This window comes from Pempheris klunzingeri, chromosome 13, assembly GCF_042242105.1.
Source record: "Pempheris klunzingeri isolate RE-2024b chromosome 13, fPemKlu1.hap1, whole genome shotgun sequence".
Taxonomy (NCBI): Eukaryota; Metazoa; Chordata; class Actinopteri; order Acropomatiformes; family Pempheridae; genus Pempheris; species Pempheris klunzingeri.
This window is the reverse complement of record NC_092024.1, coordinates 17,252,435-17,271,867: the sequence shown is the minus strand read 5'-3', so window position 1 is coordinate 17,271,867 and position 19,433 is coordinate 17,252,435. Positions and strand designations below refer to the sequence as shown.

The 19,433-nt window shown below is 41.1% G+C and overlaps 3 protein-coding genes across 4 annotated transcripts; all 3 read left to right on the top strand.

Moving 5' to 3' along the window:
* Positions 1 to 873: 873 nt before the first annotated feature.
* On the top strand, positions 874 to 4,412 carry yju2 (YJU2 splicing factor homolog). Its single transcript, XM_070842550.1, has 8 exons — positions 874 to 991; positions 1,614 to 1,714; positions 2,447 to 2,591; positions 2,717 to 2,851; positions 2,935 to 3,116; positions 3,304 to 3,454; positions 3,580 to 3,745; positions 3,992 to 4,412. The coding sequence occupies exons 1-8, from the start codon at positions 968 to 970 to the stop codon at positions 4,111 to 4,113; spliced, it is 1,026 nt and encodes a 341-aa protein (XP_070698651.1). The 5' UTR covers positions 874 to 967; the 3' UTR covers positions 4,114 to 4,412.
* A 1,470-nt stretch (positions 4,413 to 5,882) lies between these two features.
* Positions 5,883 to 13,139, top strand: LOC139211717 (SH2 domain-containing adapter protein F-like). 2 transcript variants are annotated; one of them, XM_070842054.1, is made up of 8 exons: positions 5,883 to 6,036; positions 6,863 to 7,112; positions 7,285 to 7,386; positions 7,555 to 7,717; positions 8,296 to 8,538; positions 8,627 to 8,801; positions 9,563 to 9,682; positions 11,556 to 13,139. In XM_070842054.1, exons 2-8 carry the CDS (start codon positions 6,867 to 6,869, stop codon positions 11,740 to 11,742), a joined length of 1,236 nt encoding a protein of 411 aa, XP_070698155.1. In that variant the 5' UTR covers positions 5,883 to 6,036; positions 6,863 to 6,866; the 3' UTR covers positions 11,743 to 13,139. The 2 variants fall into 2 exon arrangements, with proteins under 2 accessions (XP_070698155.1, XP_070698156.1); XM_070842055.1 differs by lacking the exon at positions 7,285 to 7,386.
* Positions 13,140 to 14,916: 1,777 nt separating this feature from the next.
* Positions 14,917 to 18,120, top strand: spmap2 (sperm microtubule associated protein 2). Its single transcript, XM_070842430.1, has 6 exons — positions 14,917 to 14,978; positions 15,061 to 15,122; positions 15,208 to 15,265; positions 16,294 to 16,420; positions 17,631 to 17,790; positions 17,876 to 18,120. Exons 1-6 carry the CDS (start codon positions 14,917 to 14,919, stop codon positions 18,118 to 18,120), a joined length of 714 nt encoding a protein of 237 aa, XP_070698531.1.
* The last annotated feature ends 1,313 nt before the right edge of the window (positions 18,121 to 19,433 follow it).

Here is a 19,433-nt window from a genome sequence, read left to right as displayed (position 1 = left end):
TGTGTGTCTGTGTGTGTGTTTGTGTGTGTGGCTGACAGGCTGATGTTTACACACCAACCGTGTCACCACCCTGTTACCTCTGAGAGGCCCTTCCTCCAGCGCACTGACCTTAATCACCCCCACAGAGAAACAGACAAAGACTAAGACAGACAGCGAATTGAGGACAGCAGTCAAAATGACTCATCCAGCTTGGATAAATTAAATGGAAAAATCTGGTTTTGGAGTATTTGACAAAATACTTATGTGTTTAATATACACTTAAACAAGAAAATACACTCACAGATATATTAATGTTCTGACGTGCGTGTGTTTGTGTTTGTAGGCTATCATTAATGTATGTTTATGTTTATGCATGTACTTTTCTTGTCACTTTTGTTTGATTTGCATGATGACTTGAAAATTGACAAACATGTTTTTGTTTTAATGAAACCCTGAAAAAGCTGCTGTTGCGGTGGTGAAATGTAATGTGAATCCAAATAAATAATAAATATAAACATGCTTTCCTCCACAGGTTCTCAGATTGTGACCCAAAGAGTTTTTATTATTCCACTGCTTCCTACAGTTTGTACTATTGATCGATATCAGGCCACACTCTCTCAACTATCCTCCAAAATATCAGAAAGAATCAAAGGGGAAATTGTAAATGAATATTCACTTAACCCTGTTAAAAGATCAATTTTTAATAACACACTTGGTAAAAATAGTTTACTCTAGTTTTTTACCTGTAATTGTGTCTGTTAATCTGATTGAATCCTTGCCCTCCAGTATTGTGTTTTACGGCTGTTGTTGTAACTACTCCGCCCTGCCGCAGGGGGCAGCAGCACACTTTGAGGTACTTTAATAATGAGACAACCGGAAGTTTAGAGGGCAGCCTGTTAGCATCTCGTTAGCATCGCAGTGGAAAAAGTCCTCAGTTGAATTATTCCAGCGTTTCAGTCTACACGTTGGGTTTCGAGCAAAAGCAACAATGTCTGAAAGAAAAGTGCTGAATGTAAGTATATGAACGCTAACAATGTGCCTCTGTTAGCAACAGTTAGCGATAGCGAATGAGCGGAACGAGAAACCAAGCAGGCTAATGTTAGCTTTGAAGCTAAGTGTGCTGTTATTAGCATAAAAATTATCAAACAACTTTACAGTGAGCGGTGGGTTGGGAAGTTTGTTTCATCTGCTCATGTGGGACATCTAAAGCAGCGATTCCCAACCAGGAAATCACTATTGTATCCCAGAGGGTAGATGGAAGAAAAGTATAAAGTGGCTCTATTAATTGACAAAATAGAAATTAAAATCTAATTTAGAAAGACACACATCCATATATTGAGTGATATCTGAACTATTTTATTATTGAGACTGCTTTGAAATGATTTAAGAAGTCAAAACCTTAAAGTAAAAGTAATGGACAAATGATTTAAACAGTTACTATTAGTAGTAGTTGGAAAAATGGTTGAAATAGCATCCAGCGTGTCTGAAGTATATTATGTGTGAGCTATAAGTACTTTACGTGGAGTAATTGTTTAAGTTACTGCTACTGCATTCTTAAAAGTGAATATAGTTTTAATGTTGCAAGTTCAGGCTTCTCAGTTAACCTGCTTACATCTTTGTTTTGTCTTCCACAGAAATACTATCCCCCAGATTTTGATCCATCTAAAATCCCCAAACTTAAACTCCCAAAAGATCGTCAGTACGTGGTCAGATTGATGGCTCCATTCAATATGAGGTACGTCTGATTCATCCATGTGTGCCAGCATTTCAAACACCCTTTTTACTCAGCTTTAAGTTCCACTTTTTTTTTTTTTTTTTTTACTTGCATACAGCCAGTGTGACAGAGGATTGAGTTTTCATTGCAGGGTCACACTAATATTTTAAACGACATTGTACAGTTATCACTTTTTTACATTTAGGATCTCAGTCAGTCAGTTGTGTGCATGCTTAGTAGCATATTAGAAGTGAGTAGTAGTTCTGAGGAGAGGAGAAATGGGGGCAGGGTTAAAAACCGCTATTTTTGATTACTTGGGAAAAATAAGTATCCGTTAAGGTGGTCCGTCCTTCCACCTGGACTTCTCTGAGAAGGCAATAGAAAATACGGCAAGGCAGTACTCTAGTTACTCCCTTAATTGTACCCCAGTCTCCCTTTTTTTATAAACCTCTGACCATATCAAGTCATAATGGGGACACGACATCAAATTACCTCAAACATTTTTTCGGATCTCTTTTCTTCTAGCATATGTTGTCTTTATATTTTTCAAGTTGTCTGAGGAAGAAAGGCTCCTGTTGAGCTCTCTTGGTACATGGATAATGGCTTATTTCAGGTCATCACTGGCTGTCAATCAGAGCGAGAATCTTGGCATGCTTGTTTTATTTGAAGGCGAAAAACATTTCTTAGATTTCGAATCTAAGATGAGACCTGTGGCTGTAGTGTAATCAGCAATGGCTCTGTGGTTGTTTGCAGGTGTAAAACATGTGGCGAGTACATCTACAAGGGGAAGAAGTTCAATGCACGCAAAGAAACTGTGCAGAATGAGCTGTACATGGGACTGCCCATCTTCCGTTTCTACATCAAATGTACTCGATGTCTTGCTGAGATTACGTTTAAGGTGAGAGTATTTAACGATCATTTACAACTCTCTTAAGGTAAATGTAGAACTGTGTCTGTGCTATTTCCAAGTCATCTCCAGCATTATGTGTAAAATAACTTTCATATCTCGTGTTGTGACTATAGACTGACCCAGAGAACACAGACTACGCAATGGAGCATGGCGCAACAAGAAACTTCCAGGCAGAGAAACTTATTGAGGAGGAGGAGAAGAGAATCCAACAGGAGAGGGAAGATGAGGAACTGAACAACCCCATGAAGGTTGGTGTTAAAATGTCCTTTATTGTCATTATTGTAACTGGCAATAGGAATGAAGAGCTGATGATTTCCTAACTCTTTACCAGGTGTTGGAGAACCGCACAAAGGACTCCAAGATGGAGATGGAGGTTTTGGAGAACCTCCAGGAGCTGAAGGAGCTGAACCAGAGGCAGGCTCAGGTGGACTTTGAGGGAATGATCGACCGCTACAGAGAGCTGGAGAGGAGAGAGAAGGAACGTGAGAAAGAAGAGGATGAACGAGAAACAAAGTGAGTGAGGAAGGGTTAAATAAACAGCTGGTAGTGAAACAAAGGTACAACTTTTTATTTTTAGCTAGAATCTCTGCACGTGTCTGAATAAGTTCTATTTGTCATGTGTATTCTTCTGATCAGTGTGAACTGTGAGCAATACTCATTAAAAACCCAATTAAATCTGTACGCGTCATTTGTTTCACAGAGAGATGTTGGAACGTGCCCTTGTGAAAAGACTGAGGGACTCTGACTCTGATTCGGAGAAAGAGGAAGAGAGCAGCAGCTCGCAGGCAAAGGAATCCAGCACAGACAAACCAACAGACGTCCTCACAGCTGACAAACCCACAGAGGCACTGGTACGTATGACCTCTCATCTTCAGCAGCGTCTGTACTCTGTTCAGTGCCTTGAAATTATTTTTTCTAAAGACGCCATTCTGTGAGCAGGAAATAACAGGTTGTCTCCTGCTTTGTGTTTCCACAGGGGGCCTCAGCTGGAGGAGCGAAGAGGGCCAAGGTGGAGAGCTGGGAGAGGAGTGTGGGGACGCTGGGCGGTGGAGGCGCACTCGGGTCCCTGGTCGTGCGAAAGAAACCAGTAACAGCCGTCACCAAAGCCGGTACAGTGGCTACTGCTCCCACTTCAATAACAGGTGACACATCAGTGCCTCTTACAGCTTATGTGAAAGCCTCGCGTAGTCTCACTCCTCTGAAATCTTAGACATTTAGTTAACATTTTTCATTTATTCCCTCAACAAACATTTGTCCCTCATGTTCCCATGAACAGTGATCTTTGTGTGTTGAGGATTTCTATTGTACTGTCTTTTGCTGCTTGTTCCTTAATCAGTAGTTTGCAAATGATTTGGAAGGCAAAATTAATTGTATGTCTTGATTTACAGAGACAAAGGCATCCACAGCCGGCTCCAAGAACGCCTCTCAGCTCGTGATCACACAAAATGGGTCATCATCCCTCAGCTTGCTGGGGGCGTATTCAGACAGCGACAGCAATGACAGCGAATGAAAAGAAGCTGTGTTGGGATTGATTTATAAATGATGTAGAATGGATTTAATTAATATGGACTGCTTTGTTCTTCTGCACAGCCATCTAAATGATGTGTAAACCTGTTTGTGGGTCTGTCTTACCTCCTACCTCTATATGTGGTGGGCAGTCATTAGTCCAAACCCAGTGAAACTAAAACTCTTCCTTGGCTGATCCACTGGTTCATGGGACTGTTGTAATTAAGAAAGTAACCTCAAAAAATTGTAATGTTTGAAAAATCTGGTGTATATTTTAGTGTTTATTAAAAACTCTGTCTTTAATATCTTGCATTTCTCTTAATACCTTAGATAGAAACGTCTGTCTTACTTCCCTTTAGGATATGAATATATGTAGAAGAGAAAAGCAAGAATAGAAGTATTATAAACTTGTGATATTTCACTGAGATCATAGTTTTGATTTTATGTAATTCAGCATTTGTGTGTACAGTGAATATTAATGGCTGTTTAATAACTCAGGCCAGAGTTGAATTTCATGTGATGTTTGTTATCTGTCAGAGCTGGGAGCTATACTGCTATTTATATGATATTACGACAGCTTGGATTTTGGTTAACATAATATTTTGAAAGCTTTAATCTTGGTCTTTATAGTTTGTTCATGACCTAAGAAACAGCAGGTGACGAAACAGTCTCAATTCAAAATCTATCCACTAACTTACTACTAACTGGGTTTTGATTATATTCCACAGTCTTCATCAACAGCAGATGGAGTTTGTTTTGTTGGCATGGAGCTGTAGCTTCATTAATCTGAGACATTATTTATCCAGAGGGAAATTATTGTGCAGCATTTCATCAAGCTCTCTTACATTCAAGTGACTTGCTGAACTAACTGTGCTCTCTATGCCTTGGTTTGCACTGTAAAGACCTATAAGAGTGTTTGCCATCATAGCCACATCACTATTTTTGTTTTCCCAGTCCTCCTTATAACCCACATCTGGTTCAGTTTAAACACAGTTTGAAATCACCAATATTCATACATTAAGGGTCACATAGTGTGCTCTTTCTCAAGTATTTGGATATCTTACATGGCTTAATGTTTAAAAAACACATTTTTTGTCATAGCAGACATGGCTGCTGCAGCTGTTCTCAGCATCTTTCTGCATGCTCGGTTTTAGAAGAACCCGCAGCTTCAGTATCTTAGTGTTGCCTGAAACTGGTGGTAGTGGAGAAAAACAACTGGGGACAGCATGGTGGACTGAGGAGGTCTTCATCAGACTCAGACAGTCGGCCTGCTGAAGGGCTGGAGGAGGTCACATGCTCAACAGATCCAGTTATGACATCACAAGGGGAGCAAAATCTGAACGGTGCATTTTCACAGGTTTACTGAAAGATGGAGCAGCAGAAAAATTAAGAGGACGAATTTTCGCATAGTCATGCAGTCGTCGGGCTCACTGGCGATTCATATTTATATTGAAAAGACATTTAAAAAGCGCTTTATAATATGGGACCTTTAAATGTTGCTGCTTAAAGTCAAAACATGACATGTGACATTGGAAATATAGCCGAGCTTTTTTTTTACCACAGTAAACAAACAGTGGCATTATCAACATTACTGGAGCTGCATCTGTAAAACAAAGCATTAACACTTCACATCTGTGGATTTAACATCAGTGATTTTTGCTCGCCGCATGTCTGAAGCTTTAATGTCGGCCAAACAGGAATGTCTCGGCGCTCCCCTTTAAGGCACCCAGCCAGTCTGCGGTGACTGTTTGGTGTCTGCTCTGGTCCCGCTAACATTAGCCGACTGACCTGCTTGGCTCAGACAGCTGGACGGATTTCACGGGACAACAGGGTTTTATTTTTAGGCCTGACGACGCTAAAACGAAGCGCTGGATGGTAACCGTGAAGACTTGACAGGAACGGGAAGCCGTCAATGCCAAGAAAGAGGGTGAGCTTTAAGAAGTGGTTAGCAGTTAGTGAACGCTTCGACGTTAGCTAACTTAGCTAACTTAGCTTTGGCATTTGTACAGAGCGGTGACCACGATTTGTTACGGCGAGCATTACTCTAACCATTTTGTTTTTAAAATAAACAACACAACTACAGTTTTAATCTGCTGTTTATGTCAGCTCTTGTAGCTGTGAATGAAATGCTGTCTTTAATGTACTGTTATGCATTATTGATTGAAAGCCTCTAATTTACCCCCTAATGCTAACTAACTAGCTTTTGTCACGGTTCCTACGCCTTGACGGCTAGCGTTACCACGTTATGTTACCAAAACCCTCTCCCTGCTTCACCTTATCAGTTTTAATCCTGTGACGCTGCAAATCTTAGGTTCACTTTACCTGTTGATTGGTGTCAGACACCTTCCTCGGCTCTTTGGGGGATTTAACAACTCCAGCCAAGTTCATTTTGGCTAACGTAAACAAAAACTTCATGGTGATTATCAGCCGGCTTTACTTTACACATTTCTTGCCATTTGGCTGGTTATGTGTCATTCCTTCTCAGTAATGCATATCAACCCAACTACAGCCACTTTTGTCTATGAGCCATACACTTTTATTTGGTCGACATGTTTGTCTTTTATAGGCCGGAGGCTTCATATCATTAAAGTTAGTGTAGAAGTCAGTCTAAAAGTTAAAAAAAACAAACTCACATGTCAAATTTCTAATGTTGAAAACCTTTTTTACATTTGTGAGGCTGATGTCATGTATAGGTAAGAGTTAAAAGATCTCCAAATGCAACCTAAGCCGTACGTTTTCCACTTCCTTCCCAGATCCATGGCAAAGTGGCTGAAGGACTACCTAAACTTAGGCAGCAGGCGAGACCCTCCACAGCCCCCGAGGCCAGATTACACTGAGAGTGAGATTTTGAGGGCCTACAGAGCTCAGAAGGAGCTAGATTTTGAGGACCCGTACCAGCACTCCGATAAGGATCATCAGAATGGTGCTTTCAGCCCCTGTAGTGCCACAGTGAGCCTTCCCTCTTTCCCTGCGTTTGGGTCCGTGCTGCCTAATGGCGTGGAGGTATGGCATGCATGCTTTTTTTTTCATCTGTAAATATCAGGCACAGTTTCTGGCCACATAAATAAACCACTGGATAATACAGACTGCCCTTTCTCCTAGATTACTCATTGACACTGAGGAGGGAATTTTTGAATCACCTTTTACAGTTTTGTTTACATATGTTGTTTTCTAGGTGAAAGTGGTTTCTCCCAAGCACAGACTAATTAAAGTGGACTCACAGGAGTTTGGACGCAGCAAAGTCCCTGTGAATCCTCTGACTGTTCCAGAGGAACCTGTAAGAACTGCTTTTAATTGTGTTCTGTCTCTTTTTCCCTTCAGCAGTCTTTGGCTTTTTCTATATCTCAATTGCTAACTAATTTTCTCTCGCACACATGTAGGACTACACAGTTATATTTCCATCTCTCATATGCAAGATGCCGTTTGTGTCTCTCTCTCTGCCAAGGTGGTTCCCTCTGCCCCAGCAGTGACAGACGGTGACACAGACTACTCTGATCCATTTGATGTCCGCCCAGACCCAAGAGGCAGAACAAACTGGGATCCCAAATCTGTACCAGCAGACTGCTGCAGCTACATGGAGCCATTTGAGGCCCAGCGGATCATCACAGGTTTGTTAGATCTTTTTCTCCCATTGTTCAGTTGTATATTATATGGAGGGTCAACAGTAGCATATTGTACACTTAACTGCTGCCTTCAATTGCTGGCCCTTCTCCTATTAAATCACTCAAACCCAGTGAGGTCAAAGCAAAGTACGGAAAACTATACATAAATGTTCACTGCGTATTTGAATAGTAGACTATTTTAAATATCTTAAGTTTAAATGGCAAGGTGCCATCCAGCACATACTGTCATCTGGATGCCGCTGGACTTATAACAATGAGATTCACTTTTCATCTTGACTAGAGACTGGAAGGATATGAGTCAGCATCATCTGGCCATCTGTCAGCATTTGTGGAAAACACTGTTTCCCTTGATGGGAAAAAGGTCGGGGAATTGACTGGATATGACAAAAGAGATAAAAGACGAGGATCTAAAACGTGTTCAATAGATTTAATTTGACTTGTAGGAACATCAGTGCTTGTTTAATTTTCTGGCTCTATAGTTGTCAGCTTTAGGCAAATTTAGATCAACATAGTCGCACTGTTTGCCTGCAGAAGGTCATTTGATTTCTGTGTTTATTGTGCAGAACTGCAGCACAACATGATGACTAACAGGTCTGGGAGTTGTGACAGCAGCCAGTTATATGATAATCCATATGAGGAGAGGACACGTCACCACAACCGAGCTGCTCCAACAGCACAACAGCAAACTCAGAGGGTTGAAATAGATAGCAGGGAGAGCAGGCTGCCTCAGGACGATGAGAGGCCGGCGGATGAATACGACCAGCCCTGGGAGTGGAAGAAGGACAACATCTCTAAAGCCCTAGCAGGTAAACTGGCATCCTCCGCACAAACATTTCAAATGTGTCTCAAATGTGCTTTTTGAAACTAACCTACTGGATATTTCTGTGATCACAGTTCAGTTTGAAGGGGCAGAACGGGAGCGCTCGAGAGCTCAGACAGAGCAGACCAGGCTCACCAAGACAGGCACTACATCTACCACAGCTGACTCAACGACACTGCGTCTGGTTGGTGACACCCCTCCTCTCCTGGGGGAGAGAGTGGATCCATCTGTGCCACTGGAGAGACAAGTGTAAGTGGACATCTGAAGAGTTCAGATAGTGTCAGTGTTTCAAATGGTTTATGTCATTTCATTAGAAAGCTGGAGCTCTGAATTTCACATTGCTCACTCACTTGATAATCTCCTAATTCAGATTATTTTGCTTGTAAATAAAATTTCAAGATTCATATTTTTCTCCCCCTGGGTAAAAACTCCAGTTTTGAACGAAGCAATATAACGGCTGTTTCTTGTTAAAAGACCAAAGTCACACAGACCAGCAATCTGAGTCTGTCAGTGGCAGAAGCAAGCACTTTTTAATGGATGTGCTTCCACAGGCTAGGTCGCCCCAAATTACATTACAGCCACTGTAACCCATTCACGGCTGCTGGATGTGGTGATATACTGGACCCGCTCCAAAATGTTTTGAACCTGCCAGTCATTTTGAATCCAAAACATATAAAAATAGGGCCAAGGTTCAAAATTACCGCAGTTGTTTTCTGTCACTGGGGGAAATGGCCTTCTTTAGGTGTGATGCCAGACCTGTTTGAGTCACTGAGCAGTGATTCAGGAGGTTAATCACAGGTTAATCACTTTGACTTGCAGGTCAAAGTGTGTTTCAGCCACAAATGTCAGTACCTGGGCTGTAGGGTAAAGAAGCAATCAAAATAAATCGTAAGGTACTATGTAATGTAAACTATGGTTCAAGAAGAAACCAGAGTCCGTGAGCTACACCACATGGATTTAAGTATTTAAAGTAGTTTAACTCTTTTGTTGTGTTTGCTCCTCACCTGTAGGTGGTACCATGGAACCCTGAGCCGCTCGGACGCGGAGGCTCTACTGACTCTGTGCAAAGAGAGCTCCTACCTGGTGAGGAACAGCCAGTCCTGCCGGAACGACTACTCACTATCGCTCAGGTAGACACTCCTGCTCACACTCTGACCCCAGCTGAGTTGATAACTCCACATTGTCCCATCTAAATTCCAGTTTTAGCAGCTTTGTCAACTGCTCTCTCATTATTATGCGTTATTTTAAACTCTGCTAGTTCCAAAAAAAACCTAATTTGGGTATTGTTATGGTCTATGGGCGGTAAGAGTATTTTCTCAGATTTGAACCCTGAGGCAAGTTTTAATTTTTCACAATTTTTCCATTATCTCTCTTCCCACCCAGTCACACTATCTTTGTGTTGCTCTCTCCTACCCCCGTCCCCTCTTTATTCTCTCCGTGTGTGTTTTCAGCCTTTATGAATAACCGACATGAAAGCAGCTGTTTGTAGCCAAAATCAAAGGAATAATCAATCAGTTCAGAAATAGACAGTTCAAGGAGTGACTGTGAATGCACCTGCCCGATGTCTTAAAAAAAAAAAGTAGAAACTATATGAAATTGGCTGAAATTAAAACAAACACTGGAAGCTACATCAGAAAAAAAATACAGATTGACAGGTAGAGACAATAAGATGCATAGAAAGAGAAAATTGTTTGAGGATTGTAAAAGAAAATGTACGTCCATGGATTTTATAACAACAAAAGCAGCAGCTGTTAAGTCGGCAAAACCATTCAGAATTATACACGTCGCCTCAGATAATGTTTTGTTTATCAAGTACAGTCAAGTCAAAACATGAGCACAAAGATTCACTGTCAACTTTGGGTGCACCAGATGCTAAAGACCAAGTCTTCTTACTTCTTTGTTTTAGGAGCTTTCAACCGTATCCCATAGCTTTCTTCAGAGAATGAAGCTGTGTTAGCCTGTGACTCAAGTAAGGACGTTCCTTTCACTGAAGAAGGCCATTTGATGTGGTTCAAAGCTGTTGGAATATCTAAGTAGTTGGACTTTTAGAATATTAACCATGCAATCAAAACACACTCAGCAGGTGTGTGCTCGCCTTTGTCTCCACCACAGCCATGTAGGACCCCAGCATTTCTAATTTGGGCATTTTATGCTTTTTCATGTTGTTGTTAATGCTTGCCGTACTTCGGGGAATCAACATAGGAAGCGAGATGTGAGCGTTCATGTCGTCCAATCCACACCGAGTCTGTCTTTAAACGGCTTCCTGCACCTGGACGTCTGTCAGCAGGAAATCAACAGTGTTTGTATGTAGCCTGTCGATTCATTGATTTTATTTCACAGTGAGTGTGGGGAATCTGCTCACAAATAGGCTTGGAGCCTCGATCAGTTGGTGAAGATCCAGTTAATAGGTTCAAAACACAGGTACAGTGGGCTATTTGTGTGATTTTAAATTAGAATTTAGCCTTTTGACAAATACAGGCCCAGATGTTAAGGTCAGCTGTGATCAGCGACTCACAGTGAGATGGGTTAAAACTGGCAGACTGAACTAAGTTTAAAGTGACAATTCTCTCAATTGTCTCCACTTCCTATTTCTATTGCAGTACTTTACATTTTTTGTCTATGATCATAAAGTCAGAAACGATTGTACGTGTGAACGTTGTAAATTAGATTGAGGATTTGGAGCCCACCATGAGTGTCGCAGCGAGAAACAGACTGCACACAGATTTATGGTGTGATCTCCAGCCTGTGGATTGAACCAGCTTTCATCTTGTCCTCGTATACCGTATTTTCCCAGAATAGTGCGCGTTTCTCCTACTTTTTTTCAGAAACACGACTCGACATGTTTCTTCCACATGGGGTGACTCCCTCATTGCAACACCCTGGCAGATCTATCTGCCTCTGTCATTTTGAACGTTCTGAAAAAGCTCTACGGTTCCCATAGATGCGCTCCCAGCCCTGTTCTGTGAATGTCACATCACTCCTTCTGCCTTGTGTCTCTGTCAGGAGCTGCAAGGGCTTCATGCACATGAAGTTCACTCAGTCCGCAGACGGGCGTTACGTGCTCGGAGAGAACAGCCCTCCTTTCTCCACCATCCCCGAGGTCATCCACTACTATACGACACACAGGCTGCCAATCAGAGGAGCGGAGCATACGTCCCTGCTGTATCCTGTCATAGTGCAGACCCTCTGACACTGACACTCACTCTCTCTCCTGGTGCTACTGAACACAATATATACTCAATATTTACCTTTTTCCACCCCTTTTCCTTTCCTGTATGCCTTTCTGCCATCACTGCCATTCTACCTGCACTGCTTATGAGATTGGACTGTTTGGTGCCATCTTTTCCTTTTACCATAACCCCAGTAAGTACACTGGCAGCTTGATAAGAGAGCTCAGTGCCTCATGAACCTTCGCCTGTGAACTGGTATTATCACTGAAATCCCCATGTTTTAATACCATGAACTCTTGGAAATCAGCAATCATTGATAATGAGATTGGTGGCCTAGTATTTTTTAGGTAATATATAAAAAGACAAGCTGGAGGTATCATGAGATTGTAGAATCTACAGAATATTACATGGAGATTTGTCTATTTTACTGTATTGCGGAGATGGACTGTGCTGCCACGTCACTTTAAGGATAATAGTGATGTTTTCTTTTTTTTTTTTTGATTGATATTTTCATCAGACACTTCCTAGCACATTCATAGATCACATGTTCACTTGCAACATGGCTTTAGTTCAGAAGTATATCTGCCCCTTTTTTGTTTTAGGTTTTGAATACAAATGTACAAAAGCAACATACTGACATGGTGAACATGGTCTAACTTTAGCACAGTCACCTATATGATGCCAACAGAGAACTAAATAAATACGATTGGTACAAAAATAACACAAGACAATAAGCCAGTGTGCCCCTATTCATGCATACGGACCCATTTTCAGAGTCCATTATTAGATCATGTGATTTCAGTGAGCCGATCGTGATATTTTCTTTTGGTTTGTGCCAATCATCGAGTTTGACTTTTCAGCCAAGACGGTAGTTATTTTCATGTGAATTTTATGTTTTTAAAGTGACCAAAAATTTAAAAAAAAATAAAAAAAAAACAAGGGAAAAAACGTGGATACGACATGTTGGGATTTAAATTAGACGTAGACAGTAGAAAGCGCAATACAAAAAAAAGTGCTGTAACTGCAAGCGACACTGTAATTATCCTTTTTAAGTGTTAGTTGCAATATCAACCAAACACTACACATTTAACCCTGGACGCCTCTGGGTTTCAGACGCCTGTGAATGTTATTTGATGCTGTAGCTGCGTGCCCTGCAGTGCTCTCCTCAGTTCATGTTGTGTGTAAACGACACTAAGCAACAGTATAAAGTCTAGACAGACGAGACTTGTTAACTTCACACAGTAACAGAGTCCTGCAAAACTAGTTTAGAGAATAATAACTACAATATTATATTGAAAGCTTGCGGCTTTGATCATGATTATTAAAGAGGCTTTGGTAGATTATTTACTGTCATGTATTTCTGTTTTATAAGATTTAAGGTGTCTGAAAATAAAGGTGTTGTCTGTTTTTAAATTGACTGTGTTGTTTAATTTTGCATTTTATGTCAGCCTCTAAATTTGAAATTTATTATTGTGACCTGAGCATTTCACAGCAAATACCAGGCATCAGAAAACATGTCGTATGAACATTTAGTTGTGGCTAAATTTAAGACGTATGGGTCTTGTGTATTTTTTCCCCTGTATATAAGTAAAGGCTGGTAAATGAAAAAGTGGAATAAGTTTAAAGGTGCTGCTCCTGAATGTTTTACTACAGTTTCAGATTAATTAGCCTGAGCTTTATTTTAAAGAAAATGCTTTCAAGTAAAATATGAATAAAATCCAGTGTGTAACATATAAAACAAGAGATTTTTAACTTGTAATTTAAGTGTAGATTTTTAAAGTTATTGAACCTTTTATCCCATATTGTGCTAAAACTGTGTTCATTGTATTTGTTGATTTACTTTACTTATGCTCCACTACATTTCAGAGGAAAATATTGTTCTTTTTACTCCACTACATTTATTTGACAGCTATAGTTACTTTTCAGATTCATATTTTGCATATAAATAACAACCCATCATTAAAGATTAAACTAATCCTTCCAATAATACCCTTATATAAAAACTCCCTGTCGTGTTTCAGTAAATTTACCCAATATTCCACTACAAGGCAAAGAATATAAAGAAGAGAAGTTCACTCTGCTCCTCTGTCCTGAAACCGTGTTGTATCCAAGTTTATTTAAACATGGTTCCTGGACCCCAGAAACAAGACGGCAAAGAAACTTTGCATTGTAAGAATGTGTGTGATATTTATGATCCGTCTTCTTAAGTTAGAGCTTTTATGTGATTAAGTTGTAAATGCCTGACTGCACAGGATGGGGAGGCAGAGTTGGCCGTCTCTCCCTGAATGTAGACGATCTTCGGTACGCTGGTACACAGCAGCGTCATCTGATCCCCTAGCAACCAGCAGGTGTTTTTCACTGCGAGACAACGGGCCCCGGTACAGGTGAATGTTTTTATAGCTTTAAGATATCCAAAAAAGTATCTCTACATTAAGTACCTGTCCTGTGTGTGCGTTCAGAGCGTGTGGGTTATTGATTTAATCAGCAAAAGATTAAATTCATCGTGTGGTCGCTTCCTGCTGTTGGACGGAGGGTGTAACCTACATTTAAAAAGGATCAGGAGAGTAAACCAAATTTTTGATGACTGTAAGGCACTTTTGCGACCAAATCAAGGCTGCTAATAATGATTATTTTCAATATAAATTTTAAAAAATCTTTTGTTACAGAAAGTAATCAACTTTTTAAAAAAATGGTTATTAGACTTCCAGAACATATTAATTTTGCTTGTTACTTATATTGTTTGTTTTAGTATTCAGTGTTATAATAGTATTCTGCACACTGGAGGTCAAACATCTGAGCAAGTCATAATAAACAAAACAAATGTTTGGCTGGAGGGGAGCTTTAATCTATTCTGTAGCCATTTCATTTTCATTTTCTGTCAATTATTTGATTGGTTAATCCACCACTTGCTTTCAGGTGGTTTAATGGAAGCTCTAAAACTTAAATAATGATGTTTCAAAAACAGAATACCATCTTATTCTCTCCTGAAACATTAAAACCCTCATTAGCAGCAAATGTTAAAGTTAGCTGCATTCATTTTTCTGTTCTGCACATACTATGTGTAAATTTGTCACTGGATGTGTGAGAAAAAGCCTTCATGTTTGTGAATTTGGGTGACGTTGTAATAATGGTTGGATAATGGGATCATTTCAGCAGCAATATGTTCTGTTCCCCCATCAGCTGCAACTGTTTCCATGGCAACTCGGACACAAAGGCTTGCTCAGCCCAAACCCAACCGACTGAGACATCCGGACCGGTAGGCCTGACTGATCTCGTCTGTCTCTCTCCGTGTCCATGTGTCTGTCTTTCTCTGATGAGGCCTCCTGTGTGTTTTCCAGGCGTTCTGTTTACTGGCTGGACAAGATGCCACCAGAGAAGACCGCACCCACCACCAAAACTGGTTCGCCTCTCACACCCTCACACACTTTTTGTCTTCTGTTTACAAACCTGTGCTGCTTTTTTGTGATGTTTGTCTTTCTTTGTAGAGCTAACCCCTCGCTGGTCGGAGCTTTGTAGATGTAAACATTTCTACACTCAAGACACGTAACTATAATAAGTTCTGCTGTTGCTAAATTGGCTGATTAACCAACTAATGCATGTGATTTCTTTTTTGGGTGACTTTGATACTTTGTTTGCTCTTTGCATCTGTTTTGTAGTTCTTCAGTTCCTCACATTATGATATCACGATTCTTAAATTGTATTCCTTATTCATTTCTATAATGGCAGAGAGATCCAGGCCTTTATTTGTGACAGGCTTATATTAGAGATATGTCAATATTTGTAGATTCCCCTGTTTCCCACTTGAGGAAAACTTCCTTCATGTTTTCTTTCATAAATAAATTCATTATAGCGTTAATTTCTACAGCACTAACTCCATCAGTACAGCAAGAGTCATGTCAGGGGCTCTGCTTTGCCTTTTCCCTCGAATGATTTAGAGGTGCGATGAATGGAACTCAGCACTTCCTCCAGAATTTTCACATTAAAAGTCTTGCAGCATCCCCATTATATATAGGCGTTTAATTTGAAAAACACCAGGAGAATTTTTATTGGTAATAATTAGTGATGTGGAAATGTAGATTTCACCAGCAGGATACGTGTAGTTTCACCCTCCTTAGTCTGTTCTTTGGCCGGCCTTCATCAGAGTCTGACCTTTATTCCATCTATAATAATCTATAAGAGTATTTCTTACTGTCTTGAATTTCAGACATTTCAAAAGCTGTATTGTAACAATAAAAATTGTCAATAATTGTAGTAATTGTAATAGTATTGTAATAATATTGTAATATTTGAATCAAATTGGATTTGTTTTGCTTCAGTGTGTTGACCAGAAAACTCCACAGGACACCCTTAAGATCTTTCTAAACTTGTGGCTCTATTTTTTAATTCTCCTCGTGTGTTTTACTCTAATCTACCATCCTGCTCCCTTCCTTCCTTGTTCATTTCCTCTTTTTTTTTTTAGCTTTTTCATCCACTTCTGTCTTCTGTCCTCTCTCATTCATGCATTTTTCCTCTTCCTCCCCTCTTTCATTCTCGCCTCTACCTCCTCTACCCGTCTATTTACCCTTCCCCAGACTTTCTCCCATATGGGAGGTGAGTGAATGGGCTCTCAGGGCCGTTGCATCCAATCGGCTGTGCAGTCTGGCTCAAACTCGCGAGCCTGCCACTGGCTGGCAGCCGGACCGCCCACTGCTGGCTCCTGTGAGTAACACGCACCATTGCCTAAGAAACTGCTGTGTGTGTGCTGGATCATGTGCTAGCTGGCAGCTTTCCAGACATGCCACTGGTATGCAAATGTAACATGACAGCCAACTGTGTTAGTGAGGCCAGTGTGAACACATGACACATGAACCTAAAGGACTTGTAGGCAAGTTTAATTGAATAGCAACAATATTAATATAGAACAGGACAGGTTTGAAATTACAAGAATAAAAGTTACAGTGCAGTGCAAGAAATGAATAAAGTATTTGATTTAATGAGGCAGCAGTGAACAGGAAAGTTTTCAGCCTTGATTTAAAAGGACTGAGAGTTAAAGGTTGTTTTTGAGTCCGTCCTAGTTGCCTTTTATTGGTGTAGTAGGTGGTTTTCTATTGGAAATACCTTCTTTTTTGTAGACTGTTGGTTTTCAGGTCAAGATGATTTTGAATATTTCCCTTTAGCAATAAATGCATCTTAAAGTTTACATTGAACTTTTTGGACATCTATGCCTCAACTTTAGAGCAAGTTTAGGGATATTTTCTTCAGGCATAAACACCCGAATGATAAAATATTAGGCCAATGAGTTGCAGCAAACTCTCTTGAGACTGGCTTCAGTCAGTGCTGATTGTGCAGAGTATTTGCTTTTTAGAAATTTTGATTTGCTGTCGATGTTGTTGAACGTCATTCGTCAGCACAGAGGGAGAAATTACAGAACATAGAACCTTTGTTTTATTTTCTTTTGATTTACCCACAATTCAACAAGACAAAGAGTCTATAGCCAAGCCATCCTGAGGGGAACATGGATGTCTGAACCACAGTTGATGTCAATCGATCCAGTAGCTCTTGAGACATTTAACTCACAATGACAAATATGAACTTCATGGCATTAGTAGCAGAAAGGTCACCAAAGTCCGCAAGCTTGATCTTCTGAGAAATGTGAATATTTGCACAAACTGTCCACTGAATCCGTCCAACACTTGTTGAGATGTTTCAGTCTGGAGTGAAGTGGTGGACTGGCTGACAGGCCGACATTGTTATACCTTAAGCCACGCCGCTAGCATGGCTGAAAAGAGAGAGGGAGTCAAGACTAAGTGAAATTAATCAGAGTTTCATTGGTTTGATTGATTCCAAAGAGCTCAGTTCTGGTACTGTGCTTTCTATTAGTTGTGTGTGTTTAATATAATCTTGTCCACTTCCTGAAATGTGATTGTAGCTGAGCAGAGCGACCCAGACGGCAGTTGCCACCTCACGAATTTGCCAGCTTGCACAACCAAAGAGAGGCCTGGCTCTGGAGGGCTCTGGTCACAAAGCTAAACCTGTAGCCATGAGCCACATACCCCGCAAAGCATCGGCACACATAGAGCTACTTGCTAGTAAGTCTGTCTTTCCATCATGCAATGTTTTTGATCAAACATTGCTCTGTTGTGACACTGCATTGTTTTACTTTTGCCTTCTCAGCCCCAAAGCATGACCACCCAAAGTTCGAAGGAGAGCGCTCAGAGCGCTGGTTCGTCTCCAGAGCAGCAAGGAACCATGCAGCCAGCCAGAGACTTCTCGAGCTGTCCAGTCCCAAAGAGAGGAAGGCTCTGTTTGAGGGATACGACCCTTACATAGTGAGCCGGGCAGCCCGCGCTGCCAGCCCCTCGCCTCGAATACAACAGCTCTGTCTGCCTCTGCCTCGCAAATGTAGCTCAAAGTTGTGATGAAGTTATTTCCATGGAAAATCGTGACTAAGACCTTATTTTTGCTTAATCACATGATAGACACATGGGTAGAGCAGTGCAGCAGCGTCCTACTGTATATCTCCTTAGTGGGTTCTACTTCCTGTGCTCCACAACTAGTCAGGACATTTGTAGCTGATGTGATGTTTTGTGATATGAAGGTTTTTGGAGCGTCAATCAAAATCTGTATGCCGCCACGAATGAATTACACACACGATGCGTGATGGCTTTTTAATGGTTACTGCCGTGCCCATGTGTGCCATTTGTAAATTATGAACAGAGCAACTTGTGTGATTGCAGGGATGTTGTAGTTAGAGCATGAAATAAAACAAAGAGCCAGGGAGAGATTGATTTCCTGAAGCCACATCCTTCACCTCTTATTGGTGTTCTTTTTTATTGTTGCAAGGCAGAGAGACAACGTTCAAATATGGAAAATACATTTCAATAAAGCTTAAAGGACTAGATGGTAAAATCTCTTGCATACTTTCTGCATAGCTTCTTATATGATGTTCTCAGTGGGAGCGATTTCAAACAACACAACTAAGAGGACAAACCTTGCTCTAATTATAATTGCCGTGGATAAGCCGTGGCAAGTTGTAATCGGGGAGGGGAGCGCATCATCAGTAGTGTACCTGTAGTTCATTGGGTGTTTCGGCCATTAACACTATACACCCTCACCACAGGCGGCCAGCCACAGGGTGATCAGACCTGAGCTTGCGTCCCCTGTACCTACTCTACTCTTATGGCATTACTTCAACCCCTGTTGAAGAGGCCATTTTTGTACAATTACCATGTGTTGCTCTGATGACGGTAGATGACAGTGCCTAAGCCATGGGGGACGCTGGTCACTTAGCAGACCAGTTACTGTCCTTCCTCTTAATCCACAGCCAGTTGCTGCTTCGTTACGCAGCCTGTGAGAGTGTCTTCACCGTTTGTCTGAAAGCCAGCCCTTTCACCCCCATGCTCTTCAGGAGCCTGGTTGTGGACCTAGCAACAAACCCCCTGCATCCAACTTCTACCGGGAAGACCTTAGTAGTCCAATTGCGTTGTTCTGCTTGGGCTGCTATCTCAGCGTATTTCAGATTTTTCCGCTCATTCGCTTCTTCGATAGCTGCTTCCCATGGTACCATTAGTTCCACGATGTATAGCAGTTTCTGGGAGGTTGACCACAGGATGAGATCAGGCCTGAGTGACGTTGACGCTATCTCTGTTGGAATGACAAGCTTGTGATCCAGGTCGACCTGCATTTTCCAGTCCCTAGCCGGGTCAAGGAGGGTCGTGCTGACTCCTGCCAA